At 32.2% G+C, this 22661-nt stretch overlaps 1 protein-coding gene across 3 annotated transcripts in view; it reads right to left on the bottom strand.

The window, feature by feature from the left end:
- Window positions 1–22661, bottom strand: part of TTC3 (tetratricopeptide repeat domain 3) — a 165134-nt gene that overhangs the window by 60739 nt on the left and 81734 nt on the right. For all 3 annotated transcript variants that reach the window (XM_051984857.1, XM_051984856.1, XM_051984858.1), the window contains exons 20-29: window positions 22285–22397; window positions 21275–21395; window positions 14612–14734; window positions 13459–13560; window positions 10664–10756; window positions 8016–8080; window positions 7499–7635; window positions 4888–5205; window positions 2046–2312; window positions 280–326 (exon numbers count right to left, since the gene is read on the bottom strand). In XM_051984857.1, the coding sequence (XP_051840817.1) occupies window positions 280–326; window positions 2046–2312; window positions 4888–5205; window positions 7499–7635; window positions 8016–8080; window positions 10664–10756; window positions 13459–13560; window positions 14612–14734; window positions 21275–21395; window positions 22285–22397 (1386 nt within the window). The remainder of the gene's footprint in view (window positions 1–279; window positions 327–2045; window positions 2313–4887; window positions 5206–7498; window positions 7636–8015; window positions 8081–10663; window positions 10757–13458; window positions 13561–14611; window positions 14735–21274; window positions 21396–22284; window positions 22398–22661) is intronic.

Genomic DNA, 22661 nt, shown 5'->3' with positions numbered 1-22661 from the left:
CCAAAGAGGTAAGAGACTACATAAGTATAGAAAATTGCAAATACACAGTTTCACTTAACGTGTTCATTAGCTTTGGAGAACCAATTTTTTTTTTCTTTTGCTTTTTAAATTCTTTGTTAGCACTAATGACTAGTTAGGGAGCACTGGGGAATTGATACAATCACAAACGAAACTGAAGAAAGAAAATGTTAATAGAAATTTAAAACTAAAAAAACTCTTTTCATTGAAATGTTAGAGAATTAGGATAACATTATATAATTAAATATAGATATAACTTACTGAAATATCTTCAGTCTCTTGCTTCTTTAATATTGTGCAAGGACCATCTGTTAAAAGATAAATAATAATATAAGAAAATCTCAAGTATATGCTTTTATAAAACATACTAAAACCAGATGTGAAATGAAGGAACAAAATGTTACACTACTTAATAGTCTTTATACAACTTGATCAAAATTCAAAGTAAAACTCCTAGAGAAATATGTCTAAAAAGCAAATTAGATGGAGCAGAAGACATAATCACACATACAGTTCTTCTGGAGTAATTGCCAAAACAGAATTTGAAAAACTACTTTCCTGATTAATTGCCATTTGACTGTTATTCCCTGCAGTTAACAGAACTATCCATAGGCAAAACTATTCCAAAAGCCAAAATTCTAAATGATGGCACAGAGGATGACTTCCTGGAGTCAAATTCTATCTGTCTTAGATTATTCTGCTTTTCTCAGCTCAATCACTTGAGTAGAATTTTATAATACTAGTAGTCCAATTCAGGCAATATATTTTGAGTATCGATTTAAAAATTACTTTCCAAGCATTAAATAACTGATTTAGAAGAATTAAACCAATTTATTTGTGTGGGACTTAATGAGGAATCTATTTATCAGAGAACTAATACTTTGCCATAGAGTCAAACAATTCTCTGCCCTGACTCTCCTCTAATTTTTGCCTCTTAAAATAAGAGAGCAAAAAAAAGTTTAGTTTCCAAGGCACATGTGTGCGCATGTACACATGTATGCGCACATGCTTGCTCTCTCACATACACACAAATAGACATGAAGGAACGAGGAAACTGAAGCACAGAAGAATTTAATGGTTTATACAGTATTACACAGCTGGTTAATGGCAGATTGGACTAGAACCTAGGGACTCACTATTTTCCAAGTTATTACATTTTTAAATAAACCATGTCATTCATTTAACAGGTCTTAATAAAAACAAATACCACGTGGTTATGTAAAAACTAATATTGCTATTCTTATGCTAAAAAGTATCATACTGACTGATATTAAGCAATCTAATGTTTTCTTGAGTTTTTTATACATTGCCTCTTTTGTCTTACTAATACACTTTTTACATAACAATATCAATGACAATATTAACTTATACAATACAAAAAGGCCTTTAAAATGGCCAAACTTCAAAATTTACCAATGTCCTCAAAAACTAAGTACTGGATTATCCTATCAATCATTGCTGAAGGATATAAAAACCTCTATAATTTAGTAAAGTCTTTGAGAATTGCTGTAGTTTAAACATTCATCATTTTGGTGAACATCCTGATGATGAGCCTAACTAGGGTAGGATTAGCTAGGCTGATCTTTAGCAGCAAATACAGGGTCCATTTCTAAGGTGTCTCTCAAAACCTTAAGAATATCTTAGTAGGAAGTCCTAAAATCCATATACAATTAAAAATATAATTTCACTGTTTTTCCTGGGCAAATAAAAATAAGGAATGGTCAATAATCAAAATGAATTTTCATTTTTTATAGATCTTATTTAACTCATAATAGTGCACTGCAAACAAAAACCTCATTATTCTATTACTCTATCTGAATATTTAGTTCCTCCAACACAAAGTTGATAACATCTTTATATCCATTTCTGAAATAAAATATTTCAAATAAATTATGAAATTCATTATGGTTGGAAAATTCAAGCTCATATTTGAAAACTTAGTCTAATTATCTTCTAAGAATTGCCTAAAGTTAGACAGAATAAAAGCTTAGAATAAAGTGTGGGATACTGGTGCCATGGTTACATACCCATTATATCAAAGAATTCATCTAAAGCATTATGCAGTGCTGGAAACTTCTCTCTATTTTCTTCTAATAGCCATATAATATAACGAGCTTCCTTCAATGATCCTTGATTATTGGAATATTCAACTATCTTTCTCTCTTCATAACTGGATATTATGTGATCTAGTTTATGACCATATTTTTCAACCCAGAGCATAGATATGAATTTAAAATCAAGCTTTTTAACAGAATCACCATAACGAGAAAAAAACGTCCTTGTAGCATCCAAACCTGAAATTTAAAAAAAAATGCTGATCAAAACATAATTATTTCTTATTAAGGAGTTAAACAGGGATTGAATACATTTCTCTTAAGTTTTCAAAGTATGAAAAAAATATCCATTTTACCTTTGCTGTAAAGCTCATCTTTGCTTAACAAAACAAAGAAATATTTTAAATATATACGATTTTAATAAATATTTTATGAGAAAGCATTTAAAATTTGTTCTTCAATTGTTCCAGTCATGTCCTACTCTTCCTGACCCCTTTTGGAATTTTCCTGGCAAAGATACTGGAGTAGTTTGTCATTTCCTTCCCCAAATCATTTTATAAGTGAGACAAACAGAGCTAAGAGATGCCTAAAGTTATACAACAAAAAAGTATTCCAGGGGCAGCTAGATGGCACAGTAGATAGAGCATGAGCCCTGAAGTCAAGAAGACCTGAGGTCAAATATGATCTCAGATACTTAACACTTCCTACCTGTGTGACCCTGGGCAAGCCACTGAACCCCAATCTAAAAAAATTATATATGTATAATTTTTTTTTTCCAGGCCAGATTTGAATTGCAAGAAATTGAGTCTTCCTGACTCTAGGCCTGCCACTATCCACTGTGCAACTAGCTGCTCCAAAAGATAACAAAAAAATTTAACAATTAAAAAAAAAGCATTTAAAATACTTAGTTCAAATTTTAAAAAATATTTCAAATATGTCATTTACCTAATTTACCAACTAATTGACTAGTTATGATCATTTTCAAACAGTCATCAAAGCAAATAGCTTAAGACTATACTAATACAAACTGAATCTTTTGGAATCCAAATAGTCTAAACCAGGATTTCTTAAATTTTTTCCACTCATGACTCCAGGTTACATAGATATATACATTTTTATATGACCCTGGGGTACATAGATATATAAAACATCTATACAAATCAAACATTTATTGATAACAAGTCATAAAGAAAATTATTTTAAAACTATTCTTTAGTATACTTAAAAGTTTATTATTTATTAAAGATGAAAACAAATCTGCATACTAATGATAAGGATGTGCTTATTTATTTTTACAAAAAGAATTAAATCTTGGTAGAATATCTGAAACCTTTACTATCGCCAAATTATTCATAACCACCACTTTCAATTATATAATCTCCTATGGGCTGTGACCCACAGTTTAAGAAGTTTTGATCTACACTAGTAAGATTTCACTCTACTTTTATAATATATAGTACATTACATTGTCAGTGAAATCAGAAAGACAAGTTTGGCAATATATAGCAATACATTAAAGCTGGCGTTCTGGCCAACTGCTTCTACCTCCCTGTTACTTTCAAGATTTTTATGGTTCCTATACAACTCGATTTAGTCACCAGATACCACCCAGTCAGCAAATCAAGACAGCAGTTAGCAGGCTGGCATAACAATCAATAAGTACTGATTAAGCACTTACTATATGACAGCAACTGTTCAAGGCTTGATATAAATTTTTAAAAATTAAATGAACGTTTCTTTCAAAGAGATTATTATATTTTATTAGGAGAGATAATACATATTTAGGTATATAGAGAATAAATACAAAGCAGTTAGAGAAGAAGGGCACTGGCAATATGGATTGGGGTAGAGAGGAAGGGAGAAAGCTTCAAAAAATTCTTCATTGTATAAAACAGTAACAACTTTAGAAAAATTTTAGATATTTTTATTCTAGTGATTACATTTAATTACTATATTTGGACTAAGCACCTAGGTGGCATAAGCACCCTAGTCAAGTCACTTAACCTCTACTTCAATTTTTTCATCTGTAAAATGGGTAAAATAATAGCATCTACCTGCCAGGGTTTTTGTGAGGATCAAATGAGATACTATTTGTAAAGCACTTTGCACTTATAAAGCACTATATAAGAACTATATATAAGCACTATATAAAAGCATTATATAAACAGTAACTATAATTATACAGAGTACAAAAAATTCACCTAAAGGGTATTAAAGGGATCCATGACACAAAAAAGTAAAGCAACCCTAATGACTCATTTTATGTTCTACATCCAACACATGCTATTTTTCTTTTATTCAGGATGAGAACTTATTTTTGAAATATTTTTGTCCTTTTAAAACTTCTCTGCCAATTTTATCAATAACAGTAGGCTTTTAGTTTCTTTATTGAAGTGACTATAAAGCTATATCTGTTTTTAACAATTTTAAAAGTTTACTTGCAAATTAAAAAAAAAACCCATAAAACACAATCATAAATTTATAGTTTAAAAAGGGCATTGAAGCTGGTTCTATCCTGTATTGTTCTGTAGCTGAGGAAACCAAGTACTAAACATGTTAGGTGACTAGCTCAAGGTCACATAGGCTGTAAAGATGGATCTGGGCTTCAAAGTGAGGGCCTCAAAGCTCTGAACAACATGTTCCTTCCAGTGTACCATGTCGTCTCCCTAAAGTATAATTTTTTTCCTAAGTCATTACAATTCTTCATTTAAAAACATCTACAAATAACAAATGGCAAAAGAATTTTTTTTTAAGAAAATAATAAAACTGATCATTCAGTATACAAAATTAATTTCTCTAGAAGGTAGTGACATACCTAAACTATTGAGTTTCTGGATCCAGTCTCGTAGTTTGGGATTTATTTCTTCAATCTCACTCAGTACATGCAGAAAAATCCTTGTATTTACTCTATTGTTTTTCCGTACCAAATGGTCAATGAGATGCTCCATTTTTTCACTCAGCAAACCGCTATTAAAATAAGTATCTGCATAATCCTCTGTGCTTATTACTTTCCAAGAAAGTAATTCTCTGAGAAGTTTGGAAGCGTCCTGGATGCCAGATTTAATTTGCTCAGCATTTTGTTTTATACACAGCAAAATCCTATCATCAGGTAAATGGCAACTTTGTACAAATCCTAAAACAGAATTAGCATTTACAATATTAATCAAGCAGAATAATAAAATCAATTATTATATAAGTTGAGAAAGACCAAATATAATACCACATTATAGAGTTATTAATAGATGTATATAGTTTTTTAACTTACAATTTTAAATTTAATTTTTAGGAAGAGTGATGAGTTTTGTTTTGGATATATTGTGTTTAAGAACCCTATAAGGTATACAGTTGAAATAGGCAATCAGTGATGTAAGAACAGAAGTAGGAGAAAGCTTAGGTCTGGATACATAGATCTGAGAATCATCTGCATACTAAATTCATGAGAACTTACCAAGCAATACAATATATAAAGTGTAAGAAAGAGGACCAAGGATAAAATTTTAGAAAACACTCAAAGTTAGCAAGTAAGACCTAGATGAAGATCGAACTAAAAGAATATAAAAAAGCAGTTGGAGAGGTAGAAGAACTGGAAGAAAATAGTGTCATAAAAATCTAGAGACTTCTCTCTAAAATATCTAAGAGAAGAAGGTGATCAATAGTATCAAAGGTTGACAAGGGATAGATAAGGACTGAGAAAAGACTATAAGATCTAGCAATTACGAGATCATTGGTAATTTTGGAGAGAGCAATTTTAGTTGAGTAAGGAAGAAGCCAGAAGAGTTTAGAAGAGAATGAGAGGAAAGGAAATGGAGGCACCAATTACAGATGGGGTTGTAGTGGATGGGATAAGAGAGCCAACAGTAGGGAAGGAGAAGAATATGGAGAAATGATGATCACGCTAAGCACAGGGGAATGAGAACAGAGTATGAGTGGTTTGGCAAAAGTCTGTTGAGAGAGTCAAACAATTAGTTGTTGAAGTCTAATTAGTCTAATTAGACTGCTCCTTCCACCTAGCTGCAGACAGCTATGTTCTATCATGTTTGAAGCCCAGGAATTCTGCCTTATTGCAAGTAGGATCAGGTGACAGGGTGACCTGGGTCTTCTGAACAAGAGACAAGAACAAAGAATTCTGGCTTTGTCATATTTCACAAAGTGCTCCAGACCAGTGAAGAGAACACTCAGGATCTTAGGCTGAGACAGAAAAAGAACATCCTCAATGCTTTGTGATATGGTTCTTGTTTTCCAATTCAAGTTCCCTTTTCTGTGTAATGAGGTGAAAAATATGTACAGAATACTGCATATATTGTTAGCTGTTGTCATTATGAAGGCTATTCTGGTTCAAATGTTTTGTTTTTTTGTAAGAGGGAGGACTCATGATAGAATAAGTACTTATAGAAACCATTTCTCATTCTACACAATCTCTCTTATTTTATAGTATGTTGTCTTAATACTTCTTAGATTGTTCTCTGATAATTTCTTAGATATAATCAAAGAATGATATTCAACCAGAATGTACAATGAGAACATGATGGGTTGACTCAACTTAGTAAAAAGCTCTCTTGTCTAAGTTGCCCATCATGGTCCTGCCACCCATGCCTTCTAAGGGGTACTTTATTTTGGTCCTGAACTATGATTTCTTGGTAGGTGATAAAAAGGCACAGAGGGGCTACAGCATCAGATTTAAGGTAAGGATCTCAATATGAGTTCAAATACTGCCTTGGACAAATACATCAGTGTGATATTGGACAAGTCATTTAACTGCTCCATTTCTTCAACCATAAAATGGGGATAATAATTAATAGCCTTTGTCTCACAGGTTTATTGTAAAGATTAATGAGGTGTGTGTGTATGTGAGTGTGTATATATATGTATGTATATGTATATGTATATTTAAAGCAATGGATGAACTTTAAAGTTCCCTCTATATGTTAGCTATTCTTCTTGTCATTCAATGTGTAAAATTCTTGGTACAGAAGCTCTTTCCATCCATGCAAATAAGAAACCTATAGTTGCCGGGAGCACAAGAGATTAAATGACTTGGCCATCATTAAACAGGACTTGAACTCAGGAGTTGCTGATTTCAACACTCATATCTAGTGTAACTTGAGGCCTAAATTAGGGTTTCTAAAATCTATTGCAATGTGACTGTCAAGTTCAAATGAGAAAGTATTCATTTCAGCAGTTGGCCATTAAAATTTAAGCTCCTTATTGTTGCATTTTTTCATATTTGTATGCCCAGCACCCAGCAGAGTTCCTGGAACAAAGTAAGCAGTTTTTAAAAGCTTGTTGATTGATTAGTACATTTTTAGTGATCACCTTCTCAAGTCTTAACTAGAAAGCAATATAATTACCAAAGATATACCCAATTACTTAAAATTATCTGATATATAAACATATTCTTCAAACAAATACCATAAACTTCTGCATACCTTTATGGTCGCCATGCTTAGATGAGTTATTTTCTCTAGTTTTCTCTTCCATTCTCTCTTTTGCTATTTTTTGTGCTTCTTTTTTTTGAAGTTTTCTCTTTACTTTTTTTTCTTCTTTAATTTTCAATTTCTCTAAGCTAATAAACATTACCAGTTAATGAAAATTAATTGATGCATAAACAATAGGTATATATATCTCTAGGTTGATCCTTTTTAAAAATATTACTTCATTTTTTTCAATTACATGTAAAGACAATTTTTAACATTTATTTCTTTAAAATTTTGAGTCTTTAAATTTTTCTCCCTTCTTATCTCCCATCCTCCCTCTCTCAAACAGTAAGCTATTTGATATTGGTTATTTATATTCAATCATGTAAAATATGGTTGTTACTGTTGAAGTTAAATTATTCTAAGAAATTTACCAAAAGCTCTTATACATTTCTGAAATGTAGAAAGATATCATTAAAATAGCATAAACTAATCTCTCATTTACTGATCATTCCGTTAGAATTCTTACCTAGAACATTTCTGCTTCATAACAGGTCTTGGTGGATACCTTTCTTTTGTGACCCTATGTTCAAACTTTAAACAAAGGAAAGATAATGTCTAAAAGTTTATTTATATATCCATATAGTTATTTAAATAGTAGGAGACATGTCATAAAAAAGTAAATATTTCAAAAGCTCACAAAATATTCAGTAGAAAACTTGTAATGATAAATCAATTAAAAAAAAATCCCTGAAAAATTAAATGAATCACAATCACAATCAATGAACTCTAGATGAAAAATAAAAGAACAGTCTACCAATTATGAGGGACAAGTCTTTAAGGATAAATTCTAGTTTATAGGAAAATTATTCCTGCTGATGTTATCTTCTAAAGAGAATAAAGTTGGAAGTTAAAAACATAATGGTTATGAAAACAAAGCTGATAATAAGAATAAAAACAGAAAAAAGCCTTTCTTTCTCTATAATAATGAATAATACACAAAACCAAAAACACTCACATTCTTTAACAGATATTAATCATAACACAGAGCTAAAGGGTTAACTTAAATTTTAAAACACCAAGAATTCTCTCCCCAAGAGCCTCCTTCTCTAATGGGACATCAGAAAGCCTTTCCAGGTTTTTAGTCATCAGAATCTTCACTAAACTAAGATCTATAAACCTCCACAACTGTGTTTACTTTTACAAGTGAACTAGAAAGCAAATTAGGTAAAAACTAAACACTGATAATATAGCATAGCAATAAAATAACAAATTTCCCACTACCCCCATATCTTGGGCACACTTTCCCAAATAAACATAGTTTCAGTGGGAAGGTTGGGCTTGCATAAGAAACATGCTTAGGTATACCTATTTGGGAACACTAGGCCAGGGCACACATATGGATAAAGAAGTAGGAGATAAGTATTTGTATAGCTCCTCCTACTTGCCGGGTACTGTGTTAAGCACATTTATAAATATTATCTCATTAAATTCACAGAACAATACAGTGAGATAGATGCTATTATTATTCTCACTATGCAAAGAAAATAAGGCTGACAGAGGTTAAGTGATTTGTCAAGAATTACAAGGTTAGTAAATGTTATGGTTGGATTTGAATTCGGGACTTGCTAACTTTAAACCCATTGCTCTATCTACTGTTTTACCTAGTCACCTCATCTCCTGCTTCTGCCACTGTAGTGACAGATATCTTCTGAAGAAATCATCAAATTAATTCATTAAAAATCTTGTTTTTGTTTTCTGCTTCTTGACAGCATCACAGTTTCCCTTCAGCCCTCCTTCAGCTAACAACTTCAGGGTCACACAATATCCTTTCCAAAATTCTAGGAATGCTGTGGTTAGTAAGCATTCTTACTAAGGGAAATGAGGACTAGAGCCCTTTCAGCCTCCAAATGTGTCTTGACTATAGTCATCAGATGAGATATTATGTTCTTTCTTCAGCAGGGGTTTGTGCTAGGAAGGTTACAATTCTCTTCAATCAGTTCTCTTAATTGACAGCTTTAAAACTCTTCTCCCCTTATACTGGTTGCTCAAAGAAGGTAACAAACGTATAAGCTGAAATCATGTTTTATATTTGAAATCTGCTTTTAACTACTCACTCTTATAGGATTTCCTACTCATATTGCCATAAATAATTTTAGTTCTTCATGTCTTATTATGTCATGACTGAGAAAACTATCTCCAGAACTATTTCCATAAACAAACAAAAAAAGCTGAATGAAACTGTTGTTTCAATATGTTCCTTTACTCCATGTAAATTACAAAGGTTCGATTAATTAGGTCAGGCAGGAAAGGATGGTGATTTTTCCCTCCACTTCTCCCAGCAACAGATCATAATCTATCCTCTCTACACAGCAGAGGCAAATAATTAAGAGATCAAAGAGCAGAAGTGATTTTTGCTTAGACATCTGCTTTCTTCTGTGAATGCTGGACAAAAGGAATCATTTCACAGACACAGGCTGAGCTTCATAATCACTGGTTGAGACTGAGAAGAGCTAGGGTGTGTTCCCTTGCAGAAGAGATGTTGCCCACCATAGCATCCTTTGGAAGATAGTGTTGACAGCATCAGGAAGTTCTAAATACTGCATCTCAGTGTATTTGGTGCAGCTGAGGGCCAGGGGGAGACAGAGTGCTGGTTGAAAGAGAGAGATTTATTAACCACAGCATTACCAGGGATTGCAGAAGTACCTGAAAAAATTGCAATCTTTTTTGTTACTATATGGTGGAAAAAGCAGTAAGTGATTGAATCTGCAAAAGCAATGAAATCTATTGAAGAACAGCAGATGTGAGAACTGGTGGGGAGCAGCTGAGAAATGATCTCTGGCCATGAGCAAGTCTCACAGATGACAATGACAGTTCTGCAGCAATGGCAGTGTGAATAGCCACTCAGTATGTGCCCTGATGACAAGAATGTCCTACAGAATTCTTATGCATCCCTCTCTTCTAATTGAGGCTATTTATTATGGGAGTACAAGGAAGAGATGAATTCTCTAGTGTTATTTCATTACTATGCTATTTCATTATATAGCATTACTTTGAATTAAATATATTTTTTCTGGTCTTCAAAGTATAAGGAAAGGATCCATAGAGAAGTGAGTTGCAGAGGCTACATGTAAGTACTATCAATTTACTCTGGTCTTGCTTTTAAGAAATACTTACTTCACATTTAATATGGCCAGCTGCACCAAAGATAACAATCTTAGAAATAATACCTCTACAGTCAGGAGTAAGACATGTTCCTTGGAGAAAATCCTGTACAATGGAAATAGGAAAAACATCAAAATGAAATGAATTTAAATTATATCTTTTGGACTACAAATAGGACATAAAACTGGAGCAAAAAACTTCAAAAACTTAAAAATTCAAGAAAATAAGTAAACATAATAAAAGTTTACTACAAGAAAATAGAGATCTAAAGATGGCTTGTAATCTTTTATAGCCAATTTTATAGAACATAATACAAAAGTATATGACAAAATATGGCTAACACACTGTAGACTGCAGGAAGTTTTCTTATACAAGTTTCAAAAGGCTGAATCTTGGAACAGCTCAATTTGACTATGCAGATATAGGAATCTGTTGTACTAGATCAGCATTTCAGGGAAATATGAAGCCTCTATTTTTGGAACCTTCTGCTCTCTACAGCTAGCTGTTAGTATTTGAAATTGAAAATACTTTAAAAAAAATAGATTCTGCTCTATGTGACTTGGGTGAAAAGCCCCCATCTCTTATGTTCCCTCACCCTCTGCTTTGCAGACTTCTAGTAATTTCTAAGGGAAAAAAGGAGGGAGTTTGGGCATAATAAGAAGTAAACTGAATTCTAACTCTGAACTACTGCATAACAAAACTTATATGTTTCTCCAGAAACAGCTGTAACAAATAGTGTGAAATAGTGAATAGAATTTTCCTGAAGTAAGTCAAGTTTATATTAATTAAGTCTTACATACGTGCATCACATATCAAAAATGTTTGTTTTGCCTATCAAAATATCCTGTTACAAATCCTGACACAAATCTAATTCTGTTTATTCTTTTTTTGAAAGTGGAGAAATTGAATATTTTAATTACTACATCTAGACCTCTAAACTTAACTATGTTAATCTCAATTTTTTTTTAAGATTCTAATATTTTTCATATAAACAAGGTTTTATGTGAACTAATGCAAAGTGAAGATCATATGGAGAAACAAGAATTCTGATCAATGAAGTGAACAGTTATACATTCAGAGGACTGAAGTCTACCTTTTTCCTCTTAGGAAAAAGGCAATGGATCCTAAGTGTAGCATAAGGCATTAATAGTGTTCATTTGTTTTATAAAGTAAGAGCAAAATATTTTTTAAAAGATCAATAATGATTTTTACTGTTTTTAAAAGAAAACAAGTTCATTTTTGGACATGTTAAATTTGAAATATTAGTGCAACTTCCAGATGATGTTTTGTAAAAAATAGGAAATGTATATCTGGCACTCAAAAGAGGGATCCTAAACAGAGATTTGGACTTGGGATATCAAGTAGACCAGGAAAAAGAAAAGTCCTAAGGAGAAAATCTTGGGGAAATCTTATTTTAAGAAAATAATGAGATAGGAAGCCAGAAAAGGAGAAATGGAGTTAGTCTCCTAAGATAGGAGACCCATGAAAGTATGAAAGTCAAAGAAACTGAGAGATATGAAAGAGATCAACAATGTTATTACTAAAAAAAAGTCAAGTAGGTATTGACACAAAAGCCATTAATTGGACATGGCACTAAGGAGGTTAACAGTTAATTTAGAGGGAGAAGTCTATATTAGAAATGTAAGAACTGATGACAGACTATAAGATTTTAGATAATGACAGTGAGTGTGAGAAAGTAGATACATCATGTGCTAATATATAACAAGTATATAAAACTGTCTTTTACCAGGGGAAACATACTGAGATAATCAGTATAAAATACAACTTCATTTTTCGCTTTTTTGCAATGTTCATAAAATCATAGATTTAAATGTTTTAAAGGTAAAGCCATACATTTAGCTAAGATCATACATTTAAAGGTTACAGGGGCTAGAAGAACTGGAAGGTTATCTGGTCTAGTTCACTCATTTTAGAGATAAGGACCTAAGGCAAGCAGATATTAAATGACTTGTTCAAAGAGTTTTTTCAACATACAATGGAAAAGATATGCTGGATTTTTTTTTTTAACATACAAATCCTATATTTATACCAAAATAAACAAAGAACAAGTCAGAATCCTTATCAAAATGTATTTTTTTGCAGTCCTATGTTTTAAAACTCATGTTGGTTAATGAAGTTTGAAGTAAATTCTTATTTGTAATTATATATTAAAAAATCAAAATAAAAAAAATCTCAACTTCAAAAGTACTTAAAGATCTGGGTACTCAGTATGTACTTAAAAAAAATGTAGTAAGTTTATTTATTTTTAACACACATTGCTTTGTGGATCATGTTGGGAGAAAAAAATCAGAGCAAAAGGGAAAAACCATGGGAGAAATTAAAAAAAAAAAAAAAGCAGAAAAAAGAAGTGAATATAGCATGTGTTGATTTACATTCAGTCTCCTTAGATCTTTGCAGACGGCATTTTCTATACAAGTAAGTCTATTGTAAAAGGAACAAGAAAAGAAGGAAGAATTGTGAAGAGCCTCAAGTTCATACCATATGAGGAAATGTTATAGGACAGAGATGTTTAAACGTGGATGAGAGAAGACTTAAGGGAATGTAACTGTTTTTCAAATACCTGAAGAGAAAACTAACCCTCTGAATTATCAAAAAGAAGAAAGGCTTTTCTCAGAGATAATATATAACTACTCACAAGGAATCTCCAAGCTGGATGACCCCTTGCTTTTGTCTTTTCCAAATGGGAGATTCTTTAAATGTTAACAAAAAATCAAAGTATATAACAGAAATGAATTCAGAATTTTATTCCTTTAGAAAGACATAAGTATGTAAGTTATATGTCTTACCTTGTCATTTTTATCATTGAAAATTGTTGTTTTTAATTTTTTCCAACAGCTAATATGAAATTCTATTCTACAAAACTGGCAGCAATTAATTCGTATAAAACCCTGAAATTGAAAATTGAAAAGAATTTATATTAATTCATATTTCAACAAGTATATTATTGGGCATTATATGCATCTACTGAGAAAAACTAAAAAAGTCTATTTAGATGTTTCCATTATGGCATCATAAAGAAGTTTGTTTCTTGATAATTAAACTAAAAGTTCCTTGTATACAGGGATTATTATTAGAATTATTAGAATTAATTTTTACTTCAATAAATATCTGATATACACAATATTTCTATATAATAAAATTTTTCTTTGGCATTTTTGGGGAAAGTGTTAATAGAAGTGAAATGTATAGAATAAGAAAGGTAATAGTCCAATATATTATGACACGATCAGACTACATATGAAACACCAGATATTATGTCTACTTTGGCAGTGCATTTTAGAAAGGACATTGGCAAGCTATAGGATATATAGAAAAAGTGACCAAGATAATGATATTGAAATAATGATAATGATCTAGTGAAATGTCTATGGACATATATAGTTTGAGAAGAAAAGACCCAGAGAAGAACAAAGTATCATTTTCAAATATTTGAAAGATTTATCATTAGAAAAAATTTTCTAAGAAAATTACAGTTCTCTTTCATGAAGGTTTTAAAAAAAGATATATGTTAGAGAAAATATTAATGGTTCAAGCAAAGTTTACTAAATAACTGGTAAGGTCCTTCCAAAATTTTGAAATTTTATATTGTTCTTATATGTTACAAAAGAGACCCCACTATTGTCATCTAAATTTGTTAATATACCCATACAAATATGAGCCACAATAAAACCTATCATTTTGTCCTCTGAGTTCTAATTAGAAAATGGAATTTTTATGAGATGTGCTATAATAGAATAATTTGGATTAGAGACCTATTCCCATGGGAAAATTATAAGCATCAGTGTGAGAAGAAAGGAAGTAATTAATTTCCAACTCCAAAAGAAGCAGACAGTTATATTTCTTTCAAAAGAGGTCCCAGGATATATTACTTAGATGTCTTTCAATAATTAAGTTTCATTATTGAAATTCACTTTAACATTTTTTTTTTTGTTTTTTTACCTTAAAGTCTGGATCATTTAAATATATCTGGATTTTGGAATATCCATTGCACTTCTGATAACAACAAACTGCATCTGGATCTGGTGGAAATTTGCATTCTTCAATATGATTTTCCAATATCAACTGAAACCAGAATGAAAATCAGATATATCACTCTTGCCAAACAACACTAATTTGTAAACAAATATTTTAGCTTAGAAATGATCAATTTTAAGCCAAAACTATAAACACAAAAAACTTTTAAATGACTTTAAACCTGATTAAAGAGAGACAGCTAATTGCATGGCAGAAGGAATGAAAAGGGAAAATAATTTAAAAACCTTTTTCTAGGTTAAAGATCTAAAAAACATTAGTAGTTTCAATTACTTAAAGTGTTGTCAATAAACAAACCAACAAGTACTTATTAAAATACTCTCTATATCTAAGGCAAATTATACTAAACAATGAGGGGGAAAAAATGAAAACAAAAAACAAAAAGCAAACTCAGTCCTTGCTCTAGAACTTACATCTTAATGAGGATGAAAACAGACAAAAATAAGAATCTGTACTTATGCACTTATTGCTACATAAATAAGAGACATATGCAGTAAATTCAAGGTAACCTTGAGAGAAAAGCACAAGTAGCAGAAGTGAATAGAAAAGGAATCCTGCAATAGGTAACATCTGAGCTGTCTTGAAGGAAGCCAGAGATTCTAAAAAAGTGGAAATGAATAGAGAAAGTATTCCAATGGTTCCCTATTATCCCCTAACTCAAATAAAAAATCCTATATATTGCTTTCAAAGACCTGCAATAACTGACTTCCTTGCAATCCATTGTACATGATACTCCATCTCCCAACTTCAACCATTTTTACAGTCTGCCTCCATTTCTACGAACACTTGCTATTTATATTCACTCTAAGCCAATCAGGGTCTAAACAATGACCAAGTGAGACCTAGCCTGGTACCTACTGTTGGTCAATCAATGAAAGCCAGAGTGATCTGGGGTTAAGGCATGGTGCTAGCCCATAAACTTCAAGATGTCTTCGAGTTGTAGCAATCTTGGGGGTTCTTTTGGATAGAGTGCTTGTAGGTAAGGGAAATGGGAGGAAGGGAGAAGAGTGTTGCTCTCAATGGAGCAGCTCCCACTCCTACTGACAGACGTTGTTTATCCTTCTTTTTGAAAGAGGACCATGACATTAAGTGAGGAGGGCTATGCAAAGTCACTCACTTTCTCCCCTGGAGTCATCTGGGTCCAGTGGCCAGTTACAGATCAGGATGACTGGAGATCACCTTGGCTGCAGGGGAAGACCCCTTGTTAAGGTCTTTAACAAGTCTCAGTCTGATTGAGGCAATGCTCATTTAGTGATTAAGGTTTGGTAAGAAATGAGATAAGAATGTCTTCTTTCACCCCGAGTGAAGGAGAAACTGAAGATGTGAGAAGATTATGATAGTTGGGACAACACAGTAGAAAGGATGGGAGGGAATGCAATCAACCCCACTTCCAAAGGAAAAATGATGCCACACCAGCTGACAGATAATGATGGACTCAAAGTGCACAATGAGATGTACATTTTTGGACAAGGCAAATGTGTCAATTTATTTTGTTAAACTGCTTATTTTTTACCAGGATTATGTTTTTTTTTTTTTAAATAATTTGGGATGTATACAAGAGAGATAAAAGGTGCTCCCCTCAAAAACAGAAACAAAAAATGTGTTATTGCATTGTTTTTAAACACACAGAAAAAGACATGGTGATCAGAAGAAAACATAGACAACTAGAACAGTTTTGAAAGTAACATGTTGAGTTTTTCCTATTTTTTTAAACAAGTTGTAAATAAGAGAACTTTTTGATACATTAATTGTTTTCAAACTCTGATTTATTTTCTATATAGAAATGTCCTTTTTTGGTGCTCATTAAATTCAGGACAAAAAAATCTTTAATACATTGTTACCAACAATAATGTATAAGATTAAAAAAAAAAAAAAGAAAAGCACACACACCAAAAAAGAAGTCATGCAAAGGGATTCATTTCTTCAATGCATGAGTGGCAATAGGAAAAGGGAGCAAGGGATGCAAGAGTATAGTGCAGAGTCAAAATAATTCATCAAGAAGTTAAGAATACAAAAGGAAGGGAGAGTTTTGTGGAAAGGGTTTAGATTAGCTAGGGCTTAAAGATTATAAAAGTGAAATAAATGGGAGACATGGAGAAGTAGATTTTAGTTCAAAAAATAATCAAATATACTAAAAATAAGGAATATAATCTTACATAAACTGTCACAATTTACCAAAGCAGAACCAAACTAACACTGCTAAACATGCTTTTCAATATCCTTTTCTATGTTTATTGGAAATTCTACAACCTAATCCCTCCCTCCCTCTTTTTTCCTAATAATATGTACATCAAAGTAGATGTAAGGAAGATAGGAACATCATCTAACATGAAAAAAGAAAAGGCTGATACCACTAAGGGAAAAGACAGCTAAGCAGAAAATGAAGATTCCTCCCCCCCCCCAAAAAAAATAGAGAAAACTATGAAGTTGTATCAAATGACAGGTGTATGGTTTTGTTGACTGTACTTCTGATGAACAAAGAGATGAACTTACTTTATAAAATGTTATTACACAGTAAAATTTTGTTTCAATAGGCTGTTTCCAGTTTTTGTGTTAACTAGAAATAAAGTTTGTGTGTGTGTGTGTGTGTGTGTGTGTGTGTGTGTGTGTATGTGTGTGTACACGCATGAAAATTGCTGCTTTTCCCTTATATTTTTTTTCTAAAAATCCCAGCAATGAAATTCATGGGTCAAAAGTTAGAAACAAGGTTAGGCTTCAATATATTTTTCTATATTCTCTTCTTCTCTTCTCTTCCCAGTAGAAAAAATAAATTAAAAATACAATCCTTGAAATAAATATATATAGTCAAAGATGTATATTCATACAAAAGATATCTTATGCATCCTAACTCTATTCTCTCTCTGTTGGGAGGTAGGTAGCATATCTTTTCACTTGAGTTGTGGAATTACAATTTGATCAGAACTTTAAATTTTTTTATACCTGCTTTTCTTTAAAATGTTATCATATAAATGGTTCTCCTTATTCCATGTTCCATCAATAGATGCAAGTTTTCCCAAGTTTCTCTGAAATGTCCCTTTCTTCATTTCTTATGGTACAACAGTATTCCATTACCTCCATATACTCCAACTTATTTAGCATTCCCCAAATAACTGGTATCCCCTAAATTTCCAATTCTTTGCCCCTACAAAAAGAGCTATTATATATTTTTATATGTATGAGTCCTCTTCCTATTTCTTTGGTGGTTCTGGGATAGAGTATTGGTAGTGGTCTGGCTGGGCATAAATCTCATACTGCTTTCTAAAGTATTTGGATTATTTTATAATTCTGACAATTTCTTAGACTATTCCTTTTCCAACAGCTCCAACCCTTGCTATTTTTGCCATTCTAATGGTAATTCAAGATTATCTTTATTTGTATTTCTCTGATTAGGGAACCAAGGGAATTAATTGATGAATTAGGGAATTAAGCTATTAATTTTTTTATGAGAGTATTTTCATGAAAGTATTAACAATTTAAATTTTTTCCTTCAAGCATTATCTGTTAAATTCTTTTGAGCATTGGGGAGTATATATTAGTCTTATAACTTCCTACGTAAGAGCTATATTTTGTATAGCCTATATCATATTGCTTGCTGTCTTGGGAAGGGAGGGAAGGAGAAAAAAATCTGAATTTCAAAATCTTCCCAAAAGGAAATTTTAAAACTATCTTTATATGTAAGTGTAAAATTAAAATATAGGAGGGTGTGTGGGGGGAAACAACATTATGTTTGAGATATTTACTGTAAAGTTTTTCCCAATCTGTTTCTTTTTCATTTTAGAATTACTTTTTAATTGCACAAAATCCTTTTTTTTTTTTTTTTAACTATCAAACCTTAAATTGTTTTCAATAATTTTTCCATATGTTGATGGATTTTTAAAAGCCTTTCTCTGAGGCCTGGAGAGACTTACATGAACTGATGCTGAGTGAAATGAGCAGGACTAGGAGATCATTATATACTTCAACAACAATATGATATGATGATCAATTCTGATGGACATGGCTCTCTTCAAGAATGAGATGAACCAAATCAGTTCCATTTGTTCAATAATTAATTGAGCCACCCAGCAAAAGAACTCTGGGAAATGAGTGTGAACCACTACATAGCATTCCCAATCCCTCTATTTTTGTCCACCTGCATTTTTGATTTCCTTCACAGGTTAATTGTACATTATTTCAAAGTCCGTTTCTTCTTGTGCAGCAAAATAACTATACGGACATGTATACCTATATTGTATTTAACATATACTTTAACATATTTAACATGTATTGGTCCACCTGCCATCTGGGGGAGAGGAGGGGAGGGGAGGAAGGAGGGAAAAAATTGAAACAAAAGGTTTTGCAATTGTCAATGCTGAAAAATTATCTATGCATATATCTTGTAAATAAAAAGCTATAATAATAAAAAAAAAGTATTGAAAACTACCAAAAAAAACCCAAAAACGCTTTTCTCTGTATCTAATACTTTTGTCTTCTAGTTTCAAAATGATTTTTTAAAATATTTAAGATTCAAGATCCAGTTAGTTACTGTATATTCTGGGTTTTTTCCTATACTTCCAGGGACATTGAATCCTGAGGCTGTTGCTTTGTGATCTTTCAGTTATCCCATAGATAATGCTTTTATGTCCTGTATATTTTTCAATTCTCTAGATAATTCAGTTGATTTTTCAAATCTGTACTTATAGTTGCTATGAACTCTTGTACAATTCTATTTTCCACTGAAAGAAGTTTGTTGCTGTTTTCTCCATTTTGCCTCTTAATTCTAGGTTGAGTTTCTGCTATAATTTTTTACTTTCTTCTAGTTCTTATATTTGATCTTTAACTTTGGTAAAAATTAATTACTACTTAATCACTTTAAATGTATCATCTATTCATTTCAGCATGTCTCAACCAGGATTAATTGTCTCTTACATATCAGATATTGCACTAGATGAAGTGGACAAAGGCAAAAGTGAACTCTCCACTTGAGGGAACATATATTCTACTGGTAAAAATATCTATCAACAACCCAAAATGTAACTTCACCTATCAACAAACTTTTCAGAACCAGGATGGGAAAATATTGATGACATCCATATTTTTAAAACTTAAAGGTATATATTACAACTAAGTTGACTCTGAAAGTCAGGTAACTGACTGAGAGAGAAAGTCCAGAGGAACTGGACATTTCTGGCCAGAAGTATGCTCCACCTCTCTGATGGGAAGGAGGAGCATTAGGTACAGAAGCAGACAAGCTTTATGCTGGTAGTTCATTGCAGTTCTCTTCCCCAAAGAATGGACTGGTCAGCTCCCTTTAGAGGTACACCTATGTTCTGTTAATGAAGTTCTAATTCTATTTGGGGTGTGTTAGCTTATATGCAAGAAGCTTATTAAGCAAGTACAATAAAGAAAAACCTTTTCCTAGACCTTGAACTGGTCAGTTTAATTCTGGCCTAGATATCTTTATCATAAATTGTGGAATGTCAATGACAGGCCAGCTGCAATAGCTCTCACAGAGATCATGAAAAGCAAAGAGAAATCAAGAAAAAGAAGTGTCTTTATTTTTATTACTCATATATATTTTCTAATCACAAAATTGCTAAGGAAACAAAAGGAAAACAAAAAGTAAATAAATAAGTCAGGGTATGAAGGGACTATGTAAATTTTGGGTTCAAGGAGAAACTTTAACATTCTCAGACAAATGGTCTCTCCTCCTCTCCAGCCTGATTATCATCATCAATCCTACAAATCCATTCCCATCCATTCCCAGCACATCTGTTCCCAAAATTTCTCAGTCTCAGCCGGCCTGTGGGCAGATTCTAATGGGGGTTCAGTGTCAGGTCAGAATGGTCTGGAATCCTGCAAACTATGCACAGATTAAGCACAGATTAATTGTTTGGCTGGGAAAGCACAGTCTGGAAAGACACAAAAAGTTTGAAGCCAAGTGAGTCTCTTCTCCTGAAAGCTCATTGGTCAGGGATAGATACTTATCATCTTACATTACCTTGAGCCTTAGAACTTTCTTTGGAAACTCAGCTTTTCAGTATTTCTCATTGACTGCTCATAGTTTCTGAGGAACTGAGTTTTAACTGCTCTGTGGAAACTTAATTCTAGTTTGTCTCTCACATATATCATCAACTCAGAGATATATATATATAGATATAGGTATCTATATCTATATCTATATCTATATATCTATCATCAAATTCACTCTGGAAATGTTAAGGCTTCAAAAACACATCAAAAGCTAGAACAACTATGATGAACAACCAGTATATCAGTGTGCCTAACATGCAGAATGTGCTTGGAGCCTTAGCTCCAAGATCAACTCATGGGTGATAAAAAAAAAAAAAAAAAGCTTTGTTATTGTTATTTGCTGAGTATAAACTGTATATTATTTAATACAGCAGTGGGATGAGGGAGAGTGGAGAGAGGGAAAAGGAGAGGATGAGAAGTAGGAAAAAAAATAGAACCCCACTATCTCTCTACTCTCTTACATAGGAAAGATATTCAATAATAGTCAGACTGATGAAGTAGTGTGATCAGATCATTTAATTTCTTATGAAATAAAAGTCATTATAAAGAAAGATTTACCTGCAATTTCTCAGCTTGAGACTCTTCAATAATCACATTAGTTGTAGGCCAAGTCAACACTCCAGGAATAAGTTTAATCATAGTTTTAGATTTTTGAAAATGACCAAGTGCATCTGAAAATCTAAAGTAAGAATGAAGAACGTGGCCATTAAAAATGGCACAATATAGCCTTCTCTTATATTCCAATTTATTCATACTTTTCTCTAAACTATTTTACTATAGTAAGTAATACATAGTTGAGCACTAAAGTGTTCACTAATTATTTCCTGTATATACTTGTTGCTTTTGCAGTGAGGTTACAAGCTTTCATTTTAAGGATCTGGACTGGGAAAGAACCCTAAAGACTAACGGTTTAGTACAGTTCCTTCATTTTGCAAATGAGAAAACTGAGCCCCAGAGAAGGGAATTACAGATGAACTAAAAAAGAGAGGTAAAATCAAGTCAAGTCATTTGGAGGAGAAGCAATAACTAGGAAAACACACTCTAAAGTTTATAACTTCAGTTATAAATCTTATTTAATTTTTGAAGGTTCAACATAAAGAAGACAGAAATTTGGGTTTCCTACCCCTCTCTAGGAAAAAGGGTTGAATTTTTTTCTCTTTCCTACTAAATTCTTGTCCAGAACTCCAACAATACCCCCAAATGCCTTTCCATTTCTTTTCTTAAGGAGTTTACAGCAATGTGTGGGGTAGGAAATTAACAAAATACTCTATTATAGCAATATGACTATTAGAAAGCTACAAAATAAAGTTCTGTATGGAGTCCAAATGGGCAAGAATCAGAGAAGCCTATGGGAAGAGGGAAAATATCAAAAGTGGTAATGAAAGGAAAATCCTTAAAGTAATTTGCTATTATTGGTGGTTTATGGATATTAACATTATAAGTTTCCTAAAAAGGGAATCATTATTATATGTAATGTTTAATCCTTATATACACTGGGAATACTGCATAACTGGCTACTCAAACATGATAGTTATCAGCTCAAAACTCAAAAATGTTATTATACTCACCTATTTTTTTTCAAATATACTTTTCCAATTCCAAAATAGGCTAAACAATCAACTCCTTCATTGGGGTATTGCTCAATAATTCTCTTAAATTGATATTCAGCCTCTGATAATTCCTTTAATAATAACAAAAATGATGATCACATAAACACAAAAAAGGAAAAAAATTGGGAAAGCAAAAGGATTTTGGCTTCTACAAGGGCCAAGAAAAACTATTCAAGGGATAGATAAATTAAAGTAGCAAGAATGTACTTTATAGAATTGTGATGTACACACACAAAACACCGCCACTGATCCACTCATATATGTATTATGCTACATGAAGGTTTAATTTTAGATGTTTTGTTGCCATTAGCTAGTTGAAGAATTTTTTAAAATAT

The sequence above is a fragment of the Antechinus flavipes genome, chromosome 3 (genome assembly GCF_016432865.1).
Source record: "Antechinus flavipes isolate AdamAnt ecotype Samford, QLD, Australia chromosome 3, AdamAnt_v2, whole genome shotgun sequence".
Classification (NCBI taxonomy): Eukaryota; Metazoa; Chordata; class Mammalia; order Dasyuromorphia; family Dasyuridae; genus Antechinus; species Antechinus flavipes.
This window is presented reverse-complemented; position numbering and strand designations above follow the sequence as displayed.